We start from the raw sequence: 19,674 nt of genomic DNA on the forward strand, positions 1-19,674 counted from the left end.
CAAGGGGCAGCACAGTCGTGAGGAAAGGTGTCTGGTCAGAGTCCAGTGCAGCCTTCCCTCTTGGGCCTGGGTGCCTAGAAGCCACAAGAGGCCTCAGCCTGGGGCTGACCCTCCACAGCTGAGCAGAGGGCACCCAGTGGGTGTGCTGGATCTTGCTGTAGACCCACCCAGCCTGGGAGAAGAGCTTGGCAGCTAGGACTAGTCATCAGTGATTCTTTTACCTTCCTGGACTGTCAGACTCCAGACAGGGTCGGCTCTGCCCCTCACAGCACAGGTGTTGTGCCCAGCCTGTTGCTGGGCTCTTCGAAATTGCTCTGTGGGTGTTCATCCTTTACCTTCCCTGCAGCCAGGCCTGAGTGGGGGCCTGGATGATGCTTCTCTTTACTTCTCCAGACAGCAGGGAAAGAGGCCAAAGATGCCTGATTCATCAGGCTTCAAAAGGCTGGACCTCAGAGGCTTGCAGCCAGGGGGACTTCTGCCATCCCTTGGCCACCAGGGCCACCTGTCTCCTGTGGATGTCTTAGTAGAGCCAGCTTGGAGCCCTGGGAGCAAGGATGCCATCTTGACCAGGATGGGAGGTATCGCCCCATTGATCGATCTGCCTGTAAGGCTTCCGCCAGGATAATTGATTCCGTTTTTGTGGAAACAGAGCAGGCGGGAAAGGAGGCTTAGAGTCAGCTTAGCTGCATTCTGCATCTGCCGCCAGCATGGCTGGACCGGTAGGCCTTGGTCCAAAAGTCCTCCTGCTAGCTGCGGGATGGGGGGCTCAGACAAAATGGCCAGTGCCGGCCAGAGCCCCTGCTGCCCCTCAGCTGTGATTTCAGCGCTGCAAAGGGGACGCAACTCTGCTCCTTTCAGGACCCTGCCAGCTTCAAAGGTACCCCTGCCACTCCCTGTGGTGCCAGCCCCTCCCTACCAATTCCCACCAGGTAGACACCCTTGTGGGGCCGGGAGAGGAGGGAGAGATGATTTGCCCAGCAGGGGCAGGGTTCCGGCCCCAGCGATGGCCGCCTGAGACAGCCTACAAAGTGTTAGCTCATTTAATTTAATTAAAACTCAACAAGATGGAGGCAGCTGTAGCGCAGTTAATTAAAACAGCCATAATCAAGGCAGGAAACAGTCCGGCAGCATTTGCAGCCGTTGCCCAGCACTGCCCAGCGGCCGGCATGATTCGGCTCCTCTGTTTCCACACAGTCCCCCAGGCAGGCTCCCCAAGCAGCCAGATGGTCCTTCCCGCAGGTCTGGCCTCCACCCCAAATGGCACTGACTGTGGCATCAGTTCTGGGAAGGCACGCTGTCTTGCACGTTCGTTCATCAAGTATTTATGTAGCGCTTGCTGTGTGCCGGGCCCTGTGCCACCCATTCACTGCCCTGTGAGTTGGCTCCTGCCCTGTGAGCACTTCACCCAGTGCTGCTCAGGCCTCAGCCTCCCGGTCCTCTCAGCAGGAGTCCACACCCCTCCCTCCTTCTCAGCTACTCCCTCCCGGTCTCCTTGGCTTTTCCCTGTCTCCCCTGCAGCCTTCTCTTCCTCTGCTTGTTCCTCTAGCTTGGTAGCCCATGAGCCCTGCCCTTGCCCCATGGACAGAGCCCTTTCCTGGGCCAGCTCACCCACTTCTGTGGCTTCAGGTTCCCTTTCTACTCCTGCAACTCCCAGTCCTGTCTCTAACCCATGCCTTCTGGGTGTCACCCTGACAGTGGTGAGTGATAACCTCCTTCTCAAACAGCCGTGTCATTCTCCCATTGACCCTGTCTCTGTGGGTAGTGGCTCCCCAACCTATAACCTGGAATATACTCTGACTCCTTCTCCAATATGAAACCACCAAGTCCTCTTAAACCCACATGGTTCTCAGGTTGGTCTCCTTTTCTCCTTTCTCTGACTTGGCCATGTCCCAGGTTACCACACACTACTCTGCCTGCCTCCAGGCTCTCCCCTTGAATGCATCCTCCAGCGGCCATCAGAGTTTTCTGCTCGCGTCCCTCTGTGCTCTGACAGCCTCATTGGCTGCATAGTCGGGTGCATGCCCCTGAGCATGGCACACACAACCCTTCTCTATCTTCCCCTGCTCATGTCTCCAACTTTATCTCATCAGGTTCTGGCTGCACCACTTATTGGCTCTGTGGCCTGTTGTTTAACTTCTTTGAGCTTCAGTTTTCTCATCTTTAAAAAAGACTTGGAGAAAGGACTAAGCGAGACAGTAGTCATTAGAGCTTCTGTTTGCAGCCTGGTTTATGGTGAAGGCTCCAGGAATGGGGCTCTTCTGAATTTCCAGTTGCTCTGACTTGCACTGAGCCACCTTGACCTTATCCTGGCCCTCCACTCACATTCACCAGAACATGAAGCCTGACCCTTCTCTGCCCAAGGCCTACGCCTTGAGGACTCCTGCATTACGTTTTACCACCGGGCTCCAGCTCTGCTCCCTTAGACTGGGTACTCCTTACAGGGAGGGCCTGGGTCTGGCTCCTGTCTGCAAGGCCCCCCTGCCACCCTCCAATCCCCACCCCCCCAGCGCAAGCCCAGTCATAGGACAGGTATCTCTGAGCCCTTGTCGATGAATGATTTCATGAACGTGGCCTTTGGGCCCTGTCCATGCAGACTGATGTCCACTCCTCCTACTTCCCAGGTCCAGGGAAGATGTCTTTGACCTTTGACCTTTCCTGCCCCCTTTGACGTTTCCTGCAACTGCGACCTGTGGGTTGTGGGCCTAGAGTCCAGCTGCTGAGATGAAACCAAATGGCACCTGAGGGGACTCAGTCATCCTACCTTAGCAATAATGGATAGGACTCTCCCCCGTCACTGCCTGATTCTGGCCCCTGGCTCCTAAACCTAGTAGCTGCTATTCATATCCTGTTACCATTCAGGAAGGTGCTGGGGCTGTTCCATGCACATTTATAGGGACAGTCCTTCATGGAGTGGAATCGGGCCCCGAGCACTGGTTGTTTACAGGGACTTTCACAGTTTACGCATCACCGACAGTTTACAAAGCGCTTTCCTGCCTCTGGTTGCACTTGATTCTCTGAGAAGTAGGACAGGCTGTGATTATCATGCTCACTTGACAGCTGAGTTAAGGGAGTCACCTGGGGTCACACATGGACATGCAGAACCAGGGAGCTCCCCTGCAAGGTTCCCCAGGAGCCTTCTAATACCACGTATGCAGAACTTGGGGCCTGGGGAGTGGCCACACTCTGCTAGGGCTGCAGAGCTCCACAGACTCTCCAGACTCAGGCCTCCACTGACTAATACTCAGAACTCCTCAGGCATCTGTGGGCTGAGCCACAGCACCTGTCACCAGGGTGTGGCCCCAGAACAGAGCTTGGTAGGAGGGTGATTGTGGCCTGATCCCAGGTGTGAGCTCTGCTCAGCAGATTTGTTCTCCACTGAAGTCACATGACCTGCTGCCACAACACGAGCCTCTTAGACAATTTGAACTTGAGACCCAGGGCGGGCCCAAAAGGAATAGGGACACGCTCAGAGAGAGTAGAAATCGAGCCAGGAGCAGGCATTGTCGCCAGAACAGTGTGTTGGGGCTGACCTCTCAAGTGGGGCTCTGAGCTGCTTCTGAAAGGAGCTGTTGGTCACATGTTCTGCCAAGCCTGGATGGGGCCCCAAGGAGACCACCTGTGCTCCACTCATCCCAGAGGCCTGAGTATGGTAGCCGCCATCCCCGGCGCCGTCAAGGACAACCCTAATGCACATGTCCATGTACTTACCCAAAGAGCTATCTCCTTCCAAACCCCCTGACCCCTGAACCTAGACTGCAGGGCCTCGAGCAGAGATGCCAGCATCTAGCTGCTGGAGGAGACCCACCGGCCCCAGAGGAAAATGAGGAACAGTCCCCAGGGTGTGCCTGCAGCCTGCAGCCCCTTACTCTACTGGCCAGCCTCAGCTTCTACAGAAAGAGCCTGTTTCCTCCCCACCCCCACTCTGCCCCACGGTCTGCTGCGCCTCTGCCAGGAGGGCACATGTGCATTTGGCATGTGGTCACCATTTCCCTTTGGCCTGAGCACACTGCCACCCGTTACATGCAGTGCTGATTCCCAGGTTCCCTCCAGTCTCACAACTACCTTGTGAAGTGGACAGAGGGGCACATGGCTTTTCTGAGGTGTCCAGAGACTCATCACACAGTAGGTTAGGGTTTAGAAGAAGTGAGGCCAGCAGCTAGGAGTCCCAGACCTTGGCCATTTACCCTGCCACCCCCTCCCAAGGCAGGGCAGGACTATAGCAGTCGATCAGTGGTGTCAACTTTTTGGTTTTAAGACTTCTGATTATAAGTATCAGAGGACCTCAAAGAGCTTTAGTTTATATGGATTTTATCTATCAATATTTACCATTTAGGTATTAATGCTGAGAAGATCTTAAATATTTATTAATCCATTTTAAAATAACTTCAAAACCCATTCCATTTAACATAACATTTTTAATAAAAAATAATTATATTTTCTATAACAAAAATATCAAATGAGAAAAGAGTAGCATTGTTTTACACTTTTACATTAATTGGGCCAAATAGAAGTCAGCTGGATTTTCTTTTTTTTTTTTCTTTTTCTTTTGGATTTTCATATCTGCTATATTAGATATGTTGCAATATCACACATCGTGAAGCCTCTGGGAAACGCAACTGTGTGTTCACGAGTGAACAAGAGTGAAAAAGAAAAAGGCAAATAATTTCTTAGTATTATAAAAATTGTTTTGCCCTTATGGACCTCCTGAAGGATCTCAAAGACACTAAATTTCCCTGGACCGAGTTTGACAGATCACCGTAACAATGGTTCTTTCTAGATGATCGCTCTGCACTGCCTCACATACACGCCCTAGGTCCCAACAGCTACCTTTGCCTTCTTTCCAATCTCTGTGTCTGCAGGAGGCAGCCTGGTCCAGCGGGAAGGCCACGAGCCAGACAGACCGGGTTAGTTCCTGGCCCCTCACTCACAAGCTATATGACCTTGGGCTTTGGGCAGGTCACTTAATGTTCCTCAGTCTGTTTCCTCACTCCTATATGGAGCTGAATAATTCCTCCCAGGCAGATGTTGGTAGGTTCAATGAAATATAGTGATCAGTTTTTCTCTTGGCATACTTCTGTCCCCCACAAGTGGACAGAGAGAAGCAGGATGGACAGCACAGGGCCCGGGCCCGCCCCCAGGCTTCTCACTCCTCTGGGTGAGGTGGTGGTAGAAGAGCCTGAGCTCAGTTTTGGAGGAGGCCCTCATTGAGAAGGGAGCCCGCTCAAACCTCACACGAGCCCTGCACTAGGCTTTCGGAGGCTGGGCACTTGGCTCTCTGCCTTCTGATCCCCAGGGTTATGAAGCACTGAACAGGCGAGGGGCGAGCACAGGCTTCCAGACTCTCACCAGTCAATCTGGGGAGAAGCTCAGTAGTCACTTGGTTTTTAGCAGAGTTGAGTGGGCTCTACAGGGAGTCTGCCACTGGGTTGCATGTTTAGCCTCATCCATGGCAAGGTGGGCTGGTGTGTGTGTGCAGGGAAACCTGGTCTGGTGGTCACCTAAGGTGAGCCCTCCTTTTTGCCCTTTCTTCTGTCTGTTTAAATGCCTGTATTATTTTGGTAAGTGCTTTGTTTTACAATCTACCCATCTGTGGATTTGGGTGGCCCTGCAGGATGGGGTCGCTACCTCTTCACCTCCGCCATCTATTGGCCTCAGCCAGCAGGGTCTACATGTAGGAGCCCTGACTCACCGATCTGATTCCCATCACCCCCAGCCCTGCTGACCCCTGCCCCACTCTCCCCCTCCTCAGAGCAGTGCCAGTGACCTGGGGGACACACACTTCACCCACACTCAGCCTGGTGCTTGCACACACATTACCTGTGTCAGCCTAACTCGGGCCTCGATTTCTCCATGTGTTTAAGGCCCTTTCTTGTGTTTCATTTTATCTAATTTGGCTTTTTGTGGCTTTCCTTCCTTTTGTACTAATGCTTCTCTCTGATCTTATTTGCATTCAAATTACCTCGCCAGGTGGTTCACCAATTAGAGGTAAGAATGCTGTTGTGCATCTCGCCACGCCACGCCACGCCTTGCCACTGCCGTCACCACCACTTCATCCCGTCCAGTTCGTCACCTCCCCCATCCCCATCCTGACCTCTCCAGCCTCCTCATCTCCAGCTCTGGCCCCCTCAACACCACCAGCCACCACACACATCCACTCTCAGTCATTCCCTCCTGTGGATTCATCCATTGCAAGTCTGGATTGTGGAGCTCCTCAGCTGAGCCCTGCCTTGGGGACAGCAAGCCCTACTGCCTGGGCCTTCTGGGCCAGTCCCATAGAAGGGGCCTGTCGGCTCCCACAGTGAAGCCCAGCCCTGGTCCCCAAGGCTGGCCATAGAGGGAGAATATTCTTGTGAGGTGAGGGAGCATTACCAAGCCTTGCCTTTCCTCTGGAGAACCTTTTTTGTCTTGGGGCCCTCGATTATTAATGCCCCCTTTAACGTCCTGGATCTGTGGTAGAATGAGGACCATCCTGTAAATCCCTGAGCCCAGCAAACACTAGAGGGGATATGTAGTAAAGACTTTAGTGTAGGTGCTAGGATGTCAGCTGAGAAATACAGGGTCCTGTGTGACTGGATCCCCTGCCCTGTCAACACCCAGCTACTTTCGTGCAACAGGGACCTGCAGCCTAGGGGTTCAAAGCCCAGACCCTGGATTCAGAGATCTAGGTTCAAGTCTAACTCACCACCTGCACAACTTTTAGAAAATTGACTTCTCTCTCAGAATCTGTTTCCTCCTCTTTAAATTGGGGCCCAGGCCCCACCTCATGGGGTTAGAGGAGAGAATGAGGATTTGGGTGGTGTCTGGCTCAGAGCAGACAGCTTATAAATGGTTACTTCTGTATTTATTTTACGTTATTTTCTCCCCACCTCTCAATGTACTTGGGTACATCTAGACCCTCAGAGTTCAGGGCCAGGGTGGTCTCAGCATAGAAGTTGGGGTTGGAAAGAGCAGCTGCCTCCCTGTGGGGTTTGGTTCCAGATTTGGGGGTTTCTCTGTACAAACAGGCTCAGGGTCCCTGACCAGTCCTGGCTCTGAATACAGGGGCGCTTCCTCCCCCAATAGGGATCTTACCCAGGTACTACTTCCTATTTCTGCCCGTGGCACCACCCTTTAGCTGAGCTGACCTTAGTGCAGCCCCGCCCAGCCAGGGGTGTCACCCCCACCTCCTCAGATGAACATTTTCTGTAAACAGTGTCTATTCATCCCATGACCATGACCTGTTGGGTACCCTTGGGCTGCTCTCACAGGAGATGGGTATTTGGTATGTGTCCTGGGCCCTCACACTCCCTGATGGCCAATGGGGAGGCTGAGGCCAGGACCACAGAGCAGGTCAGCCATGTGTCCTACATCAGGGCCAAGCCTAGGCAGCCCCTTGCCCTATCTCCAGCTCCCAGACCCATGGAGGTTTTCCTCTGGGGCTGGGCCATGAGACCATGGCTTGGTACTCTTCCTGTGGCTTCTGTCTAGTCAGGTGGGCTAGTAGGTTCTGTCTGTGTCCTGTGTGGGTGTGACCATCAGCCTGCCTGGGCCCTGGGAGGGAAAGAGCTGCTAGGGTCACTCTGTTCTGTGCAGGCAGTGGTTTTATGTCAGGCTTTGTTCTGTGGGGTTATTAACTGTCTATTGGATTGTCCTACGTGAATGTGGTTGTCTGCCGACTTGTTTCAGGAAAGTGGTGTTACCTGTACCTTAAGGTGTTACTGTCGCAGACAGCTTGCTCAATGTGCTCTCATAAGCAGTTTTTTCAAATGTTTCTTGCCTGGACTGGGGAATGGGGTGGCCAAGTTGAGTGTTTCTGCCCCATCCCCCCACTGCCACCCTCACCTTGGACTCCCCCATCTGGACCTACCAGGACTGGCCCTGAGCCTGTTTCCTCTATCCTCTGTGAGGGTCCTTTACAGTTGCTCCCCCAATTCTGGCTCCTGTCTGTCCGCCTGCGGCCAGAGCAGGCCCTCAGGGCGCCGGCCTGAGTGGGAGCTACAGCCTCCATTAGTCTCCTGAATTATGCAGGAGCCGTGGTGGGTCGAAGCACTTTAGTGGGACCAGGCTGAGGAGAGGAGCCAGAATGGGTGGGGCTAGCAGGGTGGGGGTAGGGTAGGAAGGAAGGATGGGTGCTGTGAGCAGAGGCTACTGGGCACCAGGCCCCCAAGGCAAGCCCCATCCTTCCCGTGGGGTTCTGGTGGGCGGCAGATTCCTAAGCTCTTGCCTGATGAGGGCATTGCATGCTTGTAAACCACCCCAGGCCGCCAGGTCTACAGGCTGCTCCCACCCACACCTGGCTCCGTGTGGCCTGGCATGGCTGGGAGCACTAATGGGGATGCATCCTGGCCAGAGCGTGGTGGGCACTCAGTGAAGTTGGGGGTAGGAGTAGAGCCCTTGGCAGAGCCAATAGGCCTGACTGAACCGCGAGGCGGGGCAGGATTGTGCTCCAGAATGCAACCCTCGATTCCAGCCCGGAGGCCACTGGACTAGTCAGGAGGAGCTTCCTGGAAGCAGCACTGGTGCTGGAATAAGGCCCCAGTGTCTGCAGCATCTGCTCAACACAAGCCACAAATGCTGTTGAGACTCCTCTCCATGTTCCAGGCCTGAACTCTGTTTTCATGTCCCCACAGGTGCCTTGCAGATTGAGAGCAGCGAGGAGTCGGACCAAGGCAAGTACGAGTGTGTGGCGACCAACTCCGCAGGCACACGCTACTCGGCCCCTGCCAACCTGTATGTGCGAGGTAAGGACTCGAGCAGTGCCTGGCCCCTGTCTTCATCGAGTTGAGCTGCCCCTGCCGGGCATGCTGCTTAGAGCCCTTGGTGTGGACACAAAGGGGGCTGCCATGGGCCCAGTCTCTCCTTTATCCCACGTCTTTCTGCAACAGCCACGACAGCAGCAACAACTCCCACCGGGCAAGCTCCTAATGTCCGCCACTGCTCTGCTTTCCTTCCCTGCAGGCCCTTTGGGAAGCAGTCACTCTTGGGAGCATTTGTATCTCTTGTAGGTCCTTCTGCGTGGGCCCAGAGCCCCCATGGGAATCTAGAGTCTTCTGAGCAGACATGTGCACGCAGGCATAAACATTTGTGTGTAAACTTGTGTGTACCTGCCTGGTCTTTCTTGAGTCTGTCCTGCCCCCCACCACGCACATCCCCCATCCTGAGTGGGGCAGGCTTCAGGCCAGGTGTGTCTGCACTCTGCCCTGGGGTTTTCCTGGAGGGGGAGCTACAAAGACCCTTATGTAGGAGGTCAGGCTGCGAGGTCAGGCTGAGGCAGCCCTACAGGTGAGCACCTATCATGTTCCAGGTGTTCCTTGCCGGAACTAAGAAGATCGTGCATTTTCACAAGTTCGGATACCCAGCAGAAAGGGTCTGAGGACTTTTGAAGTGTCCAGTCTCTGCTATGATCACAGCCCAAGGGTGACCAAAGCTGGCCACCTGCTGCTTCCTTCACGCATTGAGCCTGGTGTGCATGGTGCCCAGGAGGGGCCCTGGGAGCCCCGCCTTCCTCCTCCTGTCCCCTTGTTTAGTCTTCCTGCACAGATGGGTGTCATTAAAAGTGAAACCGTCTCTCGGGATTTGTTAAGGAAAATGGATGCAGCTTCCTTGCAGTGATGATTTCATCACACCTAAGTGCTTAGTGCAGCTTCACGAGGGATGTCCATCTGTCTGCTCAGGGCCAGGCACAGGGTGGGGTGATGTCAGTGGCCTGTCAGATTCTGTGGGGCCACATGGCCAGATGGAGCAGAGAGAGCTAGGCTGTCATCGATGTGCTTATTGAAGGGCTGCTCTGCATCAGGTTCCTGAGAGGCCACAGGCTCCCAGCCCTTTTGGTGATGGGTAAATTGTGCTCCAGAGACAATAGATGATGCTTCATTGGAGTTGGGGGTGTGTGATGAGAGGTCCGCACTGCCCCCCTTGTCAGGTATCCTGTACGTTGAGGCTTCCCTGAGCTGTCCCAGGGCCTGTTTTAAGGAACAGCATCCGGGCTGGGAGGCTAGGGACTTGAGAGCCACTCAGAAGGCCAAGATGAATGTTGTAAATTACCCAGCTTCCCCCAACACTGCTCCAGGCAATGCTTCTGACAGGCACTCAGGGGCCTGACAAGTCCTTTCTGAGAGACCTTTCTTTGTCAGAAACTTACCTTCTCCCGCTCTGACTATTCCAAATGTTGGGTGATCCTGACCAAGCAATTCTTCCAGAAGACCATAGGGTTGAGAGAGTGGAGGTCCTGGGCATCAGCAAGAAAGCCACATGGGCACATTTCCTGGGGCAGAGCTGCAGAAGACTGCATAGAGAGGCAGGAGATGGCCCAGACTCAAGGTGGATGGATCTTGCATTGTCATCTCGGCTGGGCAAGTCACCATCACAGTGGTCTCAGCCCTGAGGCAGGGCAGTGAGTATCCTTTGGAAATGTCCTGAGTTTGGTTGCTATAGCTGACAACTTGGGAACTGACCAGGGAGCTCTGATCCTCAGCCCCTTGGAGCCTTCTTGTCTGTGGGGCCTCACTATCCCTACATACTGGGTTCAGAACCCTGACTAGCTCCTACCATGGCCCATCCCCCACCCTCCACCAAGTCTTCCTGGCTTGCCTTCCTGGTCCATTCCCATAAGCCTTTTGGGTAGTGAATGTGGGAGTTTCTTCAATTCTAGCTCCATTTGTCCAGGGCCCTAAAACAGGCTGTCCCAACCTGGCTTTAGTTATCTTTTCCTCTCCCTGTCACACACACATTACTGTGGGCCTTGGTGTCTCAGGGCCAATCCTAAGTCTCCATCCCCAGACCCCATGTGAACCTGCACCTGCCCTGCTTTACTGAGAGTAACACTCTGTAGCCCTAGGACAGGCCCAGATTGTAGATACCTAGAAAGCCCTGCTCCTAGGACTCTTGCCTCTGGTGTAGTTCTCGCCCTCATCTCAGCCCTGGCACAACTTCTGCTTTCTGACCCCAGCAGTGTTGAGGGGCCATCAGCCCCAACTCCTCTAGGACAGCCTCAGCTGTACTAGCTACCAGCTCTGTATACTAAACCTTGCTTGTGGGTGTGTTCCTCATGGAACAGCACCCCTACCCCAGTGCTGGCCTGTACCCACCCGCCTCCCTGCAGAGCAGCTGCCTGTTACTCTCCAGGCTGGTTGGATGCCCTTACTGGGTACCAGCTATCAGGCCCTGGGCCTCAGCATCTGGGTCAGCGTGCACTCTAGCCCAGGGTTTCTCAACCATGGCATTATTGATGCTTCATGCCAATAACTATTACTTATGTGGGGCTGTCCCGTGCATTGTAGGCTGTTGAGCAGCATCCCTGGCCCACTAGATGCCAGTAACACCCCCTAGTCATGAAAACCCAGAATGTCTCCAGACCTTGCCCAGTGTCATTTGGGGAAATCCTCTCAGTTGAGAACCACTGTTCCGGATGGATGGCCTCCCACTGGCAATCATCTTGTCCAGTAAGCTCAAGGCTGCATCTCCTCAGATTTGGCTTCAGGGTCTACCTCACATCCCTCCTCTGTCCTCCAGACTCCCAGGGCTCCCACTACCTCTCTGAAGCCCTGCAACTGATACATTTAATGGGGCAGCGAGTATAAAGCTCCCTGCATGGCACCAGGCATGCAGGAAGTGCATGACAGTCAGCAGCCGCTGCTGCTGTTGGGATAACAGTGTCGGGGGATGGATGCATCATCCAGTCACGTCTGACTTTGCTCACAGTTGCCCACAGCTCCACCCACGGTCTAGCGGGCCCAGGCATGCCTGGTGGACCAGCCTCTCCCTCACCATCCAACCCCCCCCATCTGAGTGACTCACTCTCTCCTTCCATCCACAGCGTCTCTCTCCTCCAGGTTTCAGGATGTACAGCTGCTGGAGCCAGGACAGGGCCACACCCTCTGCAGAGCCCACCCTGCTTGCCCCTGATGTTCCCCATTCTCTGCAGAGAGCTGGCTGCTTGGCCACAACTATCTCTAAACGGGGCTATATCTCCATGGCCTTTCTCCCCACAGGTGCCCAGACCAGCTCCTCACATTGTGCCATCCATGCAGCATGGGGCTTCCTCCAGGTGGTGGGGTTCTAATGGCCCGTGTGCCTGGGGGGGTTGTGGGCTGGGTGGGCCCCTACCCCAGAGCCCAGCTCTCTGGGTCGATCAGAGCCATGGGGTGTGTGTAGGGGCCTGCCTGTGCCCCAATTCCACCCCTCCCTGTCCTACCCTTGGTGTCCCAGCACCTGCCGGGGAGGGACTCAGCCCTGTCCACTGTGTCCTCCATGAGTCCTGAGTCTTTTGTGAGCGCGTGGTCCGCGCGCACCTGCGTGCACGTGCGTGTGCGTGGGGCACAGGAGTCTTGTCTTGTTTCCGTGCTGTGTGGGCAGATGAAGGTTGGCCTGTTTTTACTCTCTCTGTGTTTCTCCTTGTCTTTTTTTTATTCCCTCCTCATCCTCATCGCACTCTGCCATCAACCCAAACTCTCATCTCTCAGATCAGCGAGAAGGTTGGTCCTTTTCACTTCTTATCCATCTACAGTTCGTCCGTCGATGGGATACTCCTGTCAGTAGGGACCAGCAGGCACGGCCAGCTCCCATGGGCTCGCTCCAGCCAAGCCTGCCCGCCAGTCAGGCTCTGCTTTCCATTGTTAGGGCTGGCAGGCGGGCAGGACCAGGGGTGGGTGGGCAGGCTCCCCTGCCCCGCATGTTTCTGCTGCTTGAGTCACTGATGCACCTCGTGTCTGCATGTCCCCTTAGCTGGGCTCCCCTGCAGGGGTGGTCGGGTAGACATGGTGCATGGCATGAAGCTGCGCTCCACCTTCATGCCCAGGCCAGACCAGCTGTCTGTTCCAGATGGAGCTCAGGTGTGGTTATGGGAGCTGTAAGAGCTGTAGTGCGTTATGTGTACTTGTGGGGCCTTCCACAGCCCCCACTCACCTAAACTCCATGTTTGCCTGAGCTTAGCCAAAACCACTGGGAAGACAAAGGGAAAAGGCTCACTTGGAATGGGCTCAAGATCTTGCAGTGCAGGGCTAAAGTCTACCACATCTGCCCTGTCCTTGCCCCTGCCAAGGCTCCATGGGGCAGCAGCCCTGCTCTGCCTGCTGCGCTTAGTGTCCATGGCACAGGGTGGGTGACATCATCTTGTTCGCTGAGTAAGTCTCCTACACTCTCTGGCCAGATCCAAATAAAGAGCTTCCCACCTGCCCCAGGCCCCTCCGTCTGCCTGAGTCTCATAGATAGTACACATATCCTCAGCCCCCTCTTGGGTGCTGGGCATTGAGACCCAAGAAGATCACACCTGACTGAACGGTCATCTGCAACTTAGGCCCATGTAAGAGCCCAGTAGAGGCCTGGCGCAGCCACAGGTTGGGAAGGGCTTCCTGGAGACTCTGCTCCTGCCCATTCCAGAGCAGTCTTACATGTGTCTGATCCATCAGAGGAGGCTCACCTGTCCACTGCTTTGGGCTGAGCCCCAGGGAGCAGACAGAGCTGGGCCACCTTGGTCCCCTCTGCATCATCTCGGTGGCTTGAGTTTCTTCCATGAGGGTGAGGGAGCCAGTGGGAGGAGGGCTTCAGCCTCGGCTCAGATATCAGCTCTGCACATCCATCCACATGCACTCCTGTGCTCTGGGGCATTTCGGTTACACCATTTCGCTGACCGGGCGGATCTGCCCAGGCAGTCAGAAAACAGTCATCAGCAGAGACAGCCTAGCCTGCAGCTGCCTCCCCCCATGCATACCCTTTCCCCCATCTTCCCAGTCCCTTGTCCCCCCTCCTCTATCAGTGGTCCCCCCGAAAATAAGCACGTACACAAATATTTAACGGGAAGGCAGAAATGAGTTTCTAAATATTCCAGGGGGATTTGCTGGGCTGGTAATTTGTTTGGCGCTGATAATTACATCTTACATTTTTCCAGCTTTACTTAAAACTGTGTGCTGAGTGCGCCGGCATTTAATTAGTGCTCTGCGGCAGCCACAAGGTTATTTATTAAAGAGTTATTTTATCTTGATACAGTGGATCCTGCCCCTTATCCCCTCCTTAATGTTGTGTTATTTTCATCAGAGAAATTTCCGCGAATGAATGCAGATTGCGGGGCAGCCTCCCCCTGCGATTAGGCTGTCACTCCACTGAATGCTGGTGCCTCTGGGCGCCGCACCGCCCTATTATAGGAGTTGTCAGCGCAAATAATTAGACTTAAAAGTTACAGCTGAAATATAATCCAGAAATGGCAGAGCCCTGTTTTGGAAATTGTCTGTAAAATGTCAGCACTCAGGATGCACAGGGACCGGTAAGAGAGCAGCATTGTTGGAACTCAAGATTAGACCCTAAGCACATTTTTTCTGGCTTTAGTTTTTTTCTTCCCTGCTGTTGCTTCTGTCAGTAGACTGAGTCCAAAGCAAGTCCTGTCCCTTTTGGAGGCCTTGTGTTTGTGATGGTGAGAGGAATGACGGGGGGCTACTGCACCGAGGCGCCAGCCACTCCTAGCTGTAGAGATGGGGTAGTTGTCTGGGCAGGCCCAGGATTCGGGCCCCTGTGGGCACTGGCAATGCCAGGCCGTTGTCTCTCACCTCTCTTGCCGTGTGGCTGAAGCCCAGTGTCCTTGTGAAAGTGTCAAGGGTCACACACCCAGGAGCCTCTGGGTTGGAAGCCCTTGCATGGTGCTAAGGATGACCCTGAGGGTCACAAACTCATCCTTAGCCCCTGGAGTTCTCCCTTCCACCTGCATCTAGGAAGGGAAAAATAAAAGTGAAACTAGTCTCAATGTTGCTTTCTGAAGGGCCTTCATCTCCTAACAGTGTAACAGAAGACTTTATCCTGTGAACACTGTTTGAGGGTAAAGTCTAGTCAACTTTATGTATTGCTTAGGGTGGAACCCAGGGTTTATTGATCAAGTATCTACTTTCTTTTCCTGGGGCTCTTTTATGTCCAAGGACCTGATCAGGCCCCAAGATTCTGCCACTAACCGGGGTCACGTTTGCAACTGAGACCTCTCCCCTGAAACAGACTAAGTCTCATCCTTATGCCAACTGGAGCATATATTCTGCCAGCCTTGGCGAATTCAGAAGTCAGGAAGTTTCTCCCTGGAGTCTCCTAGATCTCTTTTTTTCAGCCCTGTCAGCCAGGGCTTGAAAGAGTGTGAGCTCAAAAAAGTGTAAACTTCTCATCACACAGACGTACTCATGGTACTTGTATAAACTGAGGCATGTCGCTTAACGTGTCAGTCTTAAATCAGTTTCCTTGTCTGTAAATGGGAGGCAATAGCACCTACAGCAGCAGTCTCCAACTTTTTTGGCACCAGGGACCCATGCTTCTATGAGAATATAATGTAATGCCTGATGATCTGAGGTGGAGCTGAGGTGGTGATGCTAGTGCTGGGGAATGGCTACAAATAGAGATGAAGCTTCACTCACTCACCCACTACTCACCTGCTGTGCAGCACAGTTCCTAATAGGCCATAGACCAGTACTGGTCCGTGCCCTGGGAGTTGAGGACCCCTGACCTACAGTATGGAAGCCTTCAGCACATATGCCATGAATGAGGAGGAGATGAGGCAGCCACTGGTGAAGAGTAAAGAGCAGTTAAGGCTGCTCCGCTGTGCCTTTCTGCTTGATCCTGGACTACACTGGATCCCTCCCTTTATCGGCAGGCCTGGTCCTGATCTGCAAACAGACTTTCCTTTGCCTTTGTTCCCAAGGCCCTCCCCTCGGGCCTAGCTCCAGAGCCCAGGGGGCCGCCTGCACCACCAGGCTGGGCAGTGCTTCTATCCTTGCTTCCTGGCCTCACCCTTGTGCAATTTGAAGGGAGTGCTCAAACAGGGCTCTTTGTCATAACTTCCTCTTGCCAGCCTTGCCCTGGGATCCACCTGTTCTCTTCCACACAGAACTGTTCTCTCTACCCATGACATACTATCGTTATTTGGTGTTGACTTCCAGCTTCAGGACAAATGACAGAAACCTACTTACAGCAGCTTAGGCAAAACAAGGGGACTCCTGTCCTGCCATACTGAAAGACATAGAAGTAGATTTGGTGTCAGTCAAGGCTGGGTCCAGATATTTAAACAGTTTGGCCGGCCATTTGTCCTTGTCTCTTAGCTCTGCTCGCCTCTGTTGACTGCTTCCTTTTCAAGCAGGACTAATCATATTGTGAAAGGTGGTCCCTCAGTCCCTCTAAGGTTACCCACCACAGTAGAGAGAAAAGGTCGCTGTTCTAAAAAGTCCAAAGGCTGTATCTTATTAGCCAGATCTGGATCACACACCCCACTTAGCAAGAATGGGGTGATTCCCCTAAGGGAAATGAGGCTGCCATTTCTAGGAGGTAGAATGCTATGTGTTTATGAGATCCTGAGATCCCAGTGAGCCAAGGGACACAGAGGGAAATGACCCTGCCCATGACACCAGTCATGCCTGGCCCGCTTAGGGGACTAGCAGTGTTTTCGGTTCTGTCCGGAGGCCTCAAAGTGAGGTGATGTGGACGGAGTGGAGTCAGGAGCTGAGTAAGATGGGGTCCTGTATCTGGGCTGAGGAGTTGTTGGGGAACCATACAGGAGTTTTTTAACAGGGAAGTGATGTGAGCAGATTTGTGCCAGCTGTTTGTGAAGGGCCAGTTACGGGAGAGGGGGCCAGATGCCGACAAAGCAGGAGGAACAGTGAAAATCCCAGTGCGGCAATCCAAGCAAAGGTAGCAGTGGCTTAGACTTTGGTGGTGCCAAGCGCCCATGGATTTGGAGAAAAATAAGTGGATTTGAAAGATTTTAGGAGGTGCATTAAAAGGACCTAATGATTTGCTGGATATCTGGTTTCTGGGCTGCAGTTTGACCCCTGGCAGCGGGGTCAGAGGTTAGAGCAGGTGGTCTCTGCATTTGCTTTCAGCTCTGATTCTGTGGTTTTGCACTATGCAAGCAGCAGTGTTTCTGATGGAACACCATAGGTCTTTTGCATTTTAGGGATCCTAAGCAAGGGTCTTCTGAGATTCACACTTTCTTTGGTGCCCTCTGGTTACTTAGCTTTGCTGCCTGCCTTCTCTGGCCCTGCTGCAGGGGTGCCCATGAAGGACACACCCCATCCTCTGCTCACCAGCTGTGTGACCATCTGCATGCCCAGCATGCCTGCCCGTGGCTAGGTCTTGCCTGCCTTCCTTCCCTCTGCATGTTCTGAATGTCTGTGCCAAGCTTGCAACTTTGGGGGGGTATCACCAGGCTGCACCTTGAACTGAGAAGCTCAGAACTGCTTCTGATCCGGGAGCCCAAGGCCGGAGGTGGTGGCCAGGCACAGCCACCCTCCCCCTTGAGATCCTTGTTCATTGGCGCAGAAAGCCGTCTGCTTGGCGCCCTCATCATGTTATTGCCATCGTCATGCCCATCCTGCCCGCGGACCACGTCCCTGGCCCGCCCCGACCCCTTCCCCCTGCCCAGTCTTTCCTGAGGGGCAGCCCCTCCTCTTGGGTTCCTAGACTGTGCCTTGAGCATAGATGAGGTCCTGGCAGGTGGTCATGCCACTGTCCCATGTCTTCTCCATGGGCCTGGAGGTGGAGGCAGTGACTCCAGAGAAGTTGACCATGTCGCTCTCAGAGTAACTCTGCCCTGCCCTAGCCATGCTTCAAGGACCCTCTGCTCTAGGGTGCCTGGACTACTCTCACAGGTGCCCCAGCTAGCCCCTCTGGAGACCCTTGGTGGGGGCGGGTCAGGAGCAGGTAGGGGCAGGCACTAGAAGGTGACCTGACTAGGTCTGGCCCTTGCACTGAGTCCCTGCGTGACCCTGGACACTTTTGTGGGCCTCAGTTTTCTAGGCTGCAAAATGGGAGCTTGATTGCGGACCCTCGTGTTCCAGACAGTCCCTGAGTGGGGGCTACTTCCAGCCCCAAAGTGGGGTGGGAGATGGTAAACCAGGGCCCAGGGACTCCACCCCTCCTGACTCCGAGGTGGGTTTGGCTCTGACAAGAGGGGATTCCTGGATGAGGGGCCCCTGCCCTTCCATCCTCCCACATGTCCTGCCCAGCCTGTGAGTGCCTCTCTCCCTCCTCCCGCAGTGCGCCGTGTGGCTCCTCGTTTCTCCATCCCTCCCAGCAGCCTGGAGGTGATGCCGGGCGGCAGCGTGAACCTGACGTGTGTCGCAGTGGGTGCGCCCATGCCCTACGTGAAGTGGATGATGGGGGCCGAGGAGCTGACCAAGGAGGACGAGATGCCAGTTGGCCGCAATGTGCTGGAGCTCAGCAATGTCATGCGCTCGGCTAACTACACCTGTGTGGCCATCTCCTCCCTGGGCATGATCGAGGCCGTGGCCCAGGTCACAGTGAAAGGTGAGTGCCACTAGCGTGCCTGCCTTGGCCTCTGGCCTGCCTTGTCACAGAGCACAGCAGGAGCCCCAGTGCCCATGGCAGGCAAGCGTAGCTGCTGTAGGGCCAGGCTAGGCCAGGGATTGTTCCTCTCTCCTGGGTTCACCGGCTCTGGGGTCCTCCTGGCCCTCAGTGGTGGAGGGAAGGGTTTCTGTCATTATTATTAACAGCTTACAGGTACTGAGTCCTGTGGGCAGGTTCCATGCTGGGAAGCACAGATTACATTGTTCACTCTCAGGATCACCCTGGGAGGTAGATGCTTTCATCATGGCCCTTTTTCAAAGTGAGGGAACCGAGACACAGGGTCACACAGAAGTAATAACGGAGCAGGGACTTGAACCCTGGAAGAGGTCTGATTTCATAGCAGGCCTCTTTAACCGCTATAGAGCATCAGATCCTCGGATTTCCCAGCCTCCTGGCAAGAAAGATGTAAAATAGTAGCCACGGGGTATGTGGGCTCCCCAGAGCCCTGGGACAGGTGTGCATATAGCTGGCTTCTCTGGGCTCGTTGCTTCCACTCTGCTCCCTCTGATCCATCCTCTGTCCTGCAACTTGAGTGATTTTTTTAACATGTAAAGCAGGAACATGTCACTCCCTTTAAAGAAAAAAAAAAAAAAAAAAGCATTTTAGCCTTTTCCCATGGTTCTTAGGATAAAGACCAGGATCCTCATTGCGGCCTCCCTCACTGCCGCACACCCCACGCCGATACTCTGGGCTCCTGACCGAGCCTCGGTTATCATTGACTCCATCTTGCCCTCCAGGTCTCAGCTCTGTGAGACCCTCCCCAGTCACCCTCCTTCAAGGAGATTCCCTGGATTTTTCCTCACCTAGCACCTTGCTTTCTTTCAGCCCTTGCGCACACCAGAATCATCATTATCAATGTGTTGGTCACTTCTCTCTCATACTGGGCTATAAACTCCATGAGAATAGGGACCTGACTGTGTGACATATGTCCTCAGCCCTAGCACATAGTACCTGACACTCGAAGATGATTTGTCGAATGATTGGCTGTGGACCTGAGACTTTTCCAGCTTCAATTCAAGCCATGCCACAGGGTGTGGGGTCAGTAGCCCCATGACTCTAAAATCCCAGACCACTGCTTGAAGAAATACCTTACCCCTCACCAGGCCCTGTTACACATACCCGCCAACAGGTGTGTGCAGGAGAGCTGCACAGACAGGTCTCTGCTTCCCAGCCTGTGTGTCTCCCGTCTGCATAGAACCTGGGCAGGCCACGACTCCTCCAGATCTGTTTGGTAGATGAGTCACAGGGGCTGATGCGAGGATCCAGGGAGTCCCAGAAGTGACGAAAGTAGACAGTAGATGATTCAGGGCCCCCTACAGTCACTGATAGTCTGGCCACTGTCCCCCACCAGGTGCCCTCAGAGGTCACTTT

General features: G+C 54.1%; 1 protein-coding gene across 8 annotated transcripts in view; it reads left to right on the forward strand.

Annotated features, from left to right (window-relative positions):
• Positions 1 to 19,674, forward strand: part of PTPRF (protein tyrosine phosphatase receptor type F) — an 82,402-nt gene that overhangs the window by 34,662 nt on the left and 28,066 nt on the right. For all 8 annotated transcript variants that reach the window (XM_016123708.2, XM_016123711.2, XM_016123709.2 and 5 more), the window contains exons 7-8: positions 8,610 to 8,720; positions 17,974 to 18,243. In XM_016123708.2, the coding sequence (XP_015979194.2) occupies positions 8,610 to 8,720; positions 17,974 to 18,243 (381 nt within the window). The remainder of the gene's footprint in view (positions 1 to 8,609; positions 8,721 to 17,973; positions 18,244 to 19,674) is intronic.

The sequence above is a fragment of the Rousettus aegyptiacus genome, unplaced genomic scaffold, assembly GCF_014176215.1.
Source record: "Rousettus aegyptiacus isolate mRouAeg1 unplaced genomic scaffold, mRouAeg1.p scaffold_m13_p_1, whole genome shotgun sequence".
Classification (NCBI taxonomy): Eukaryota; Metazoa; Chordata; class Mammalia; order Chiroptera; family Pteropodidae; genus Rousettus; species Rousettus aegyptiacus.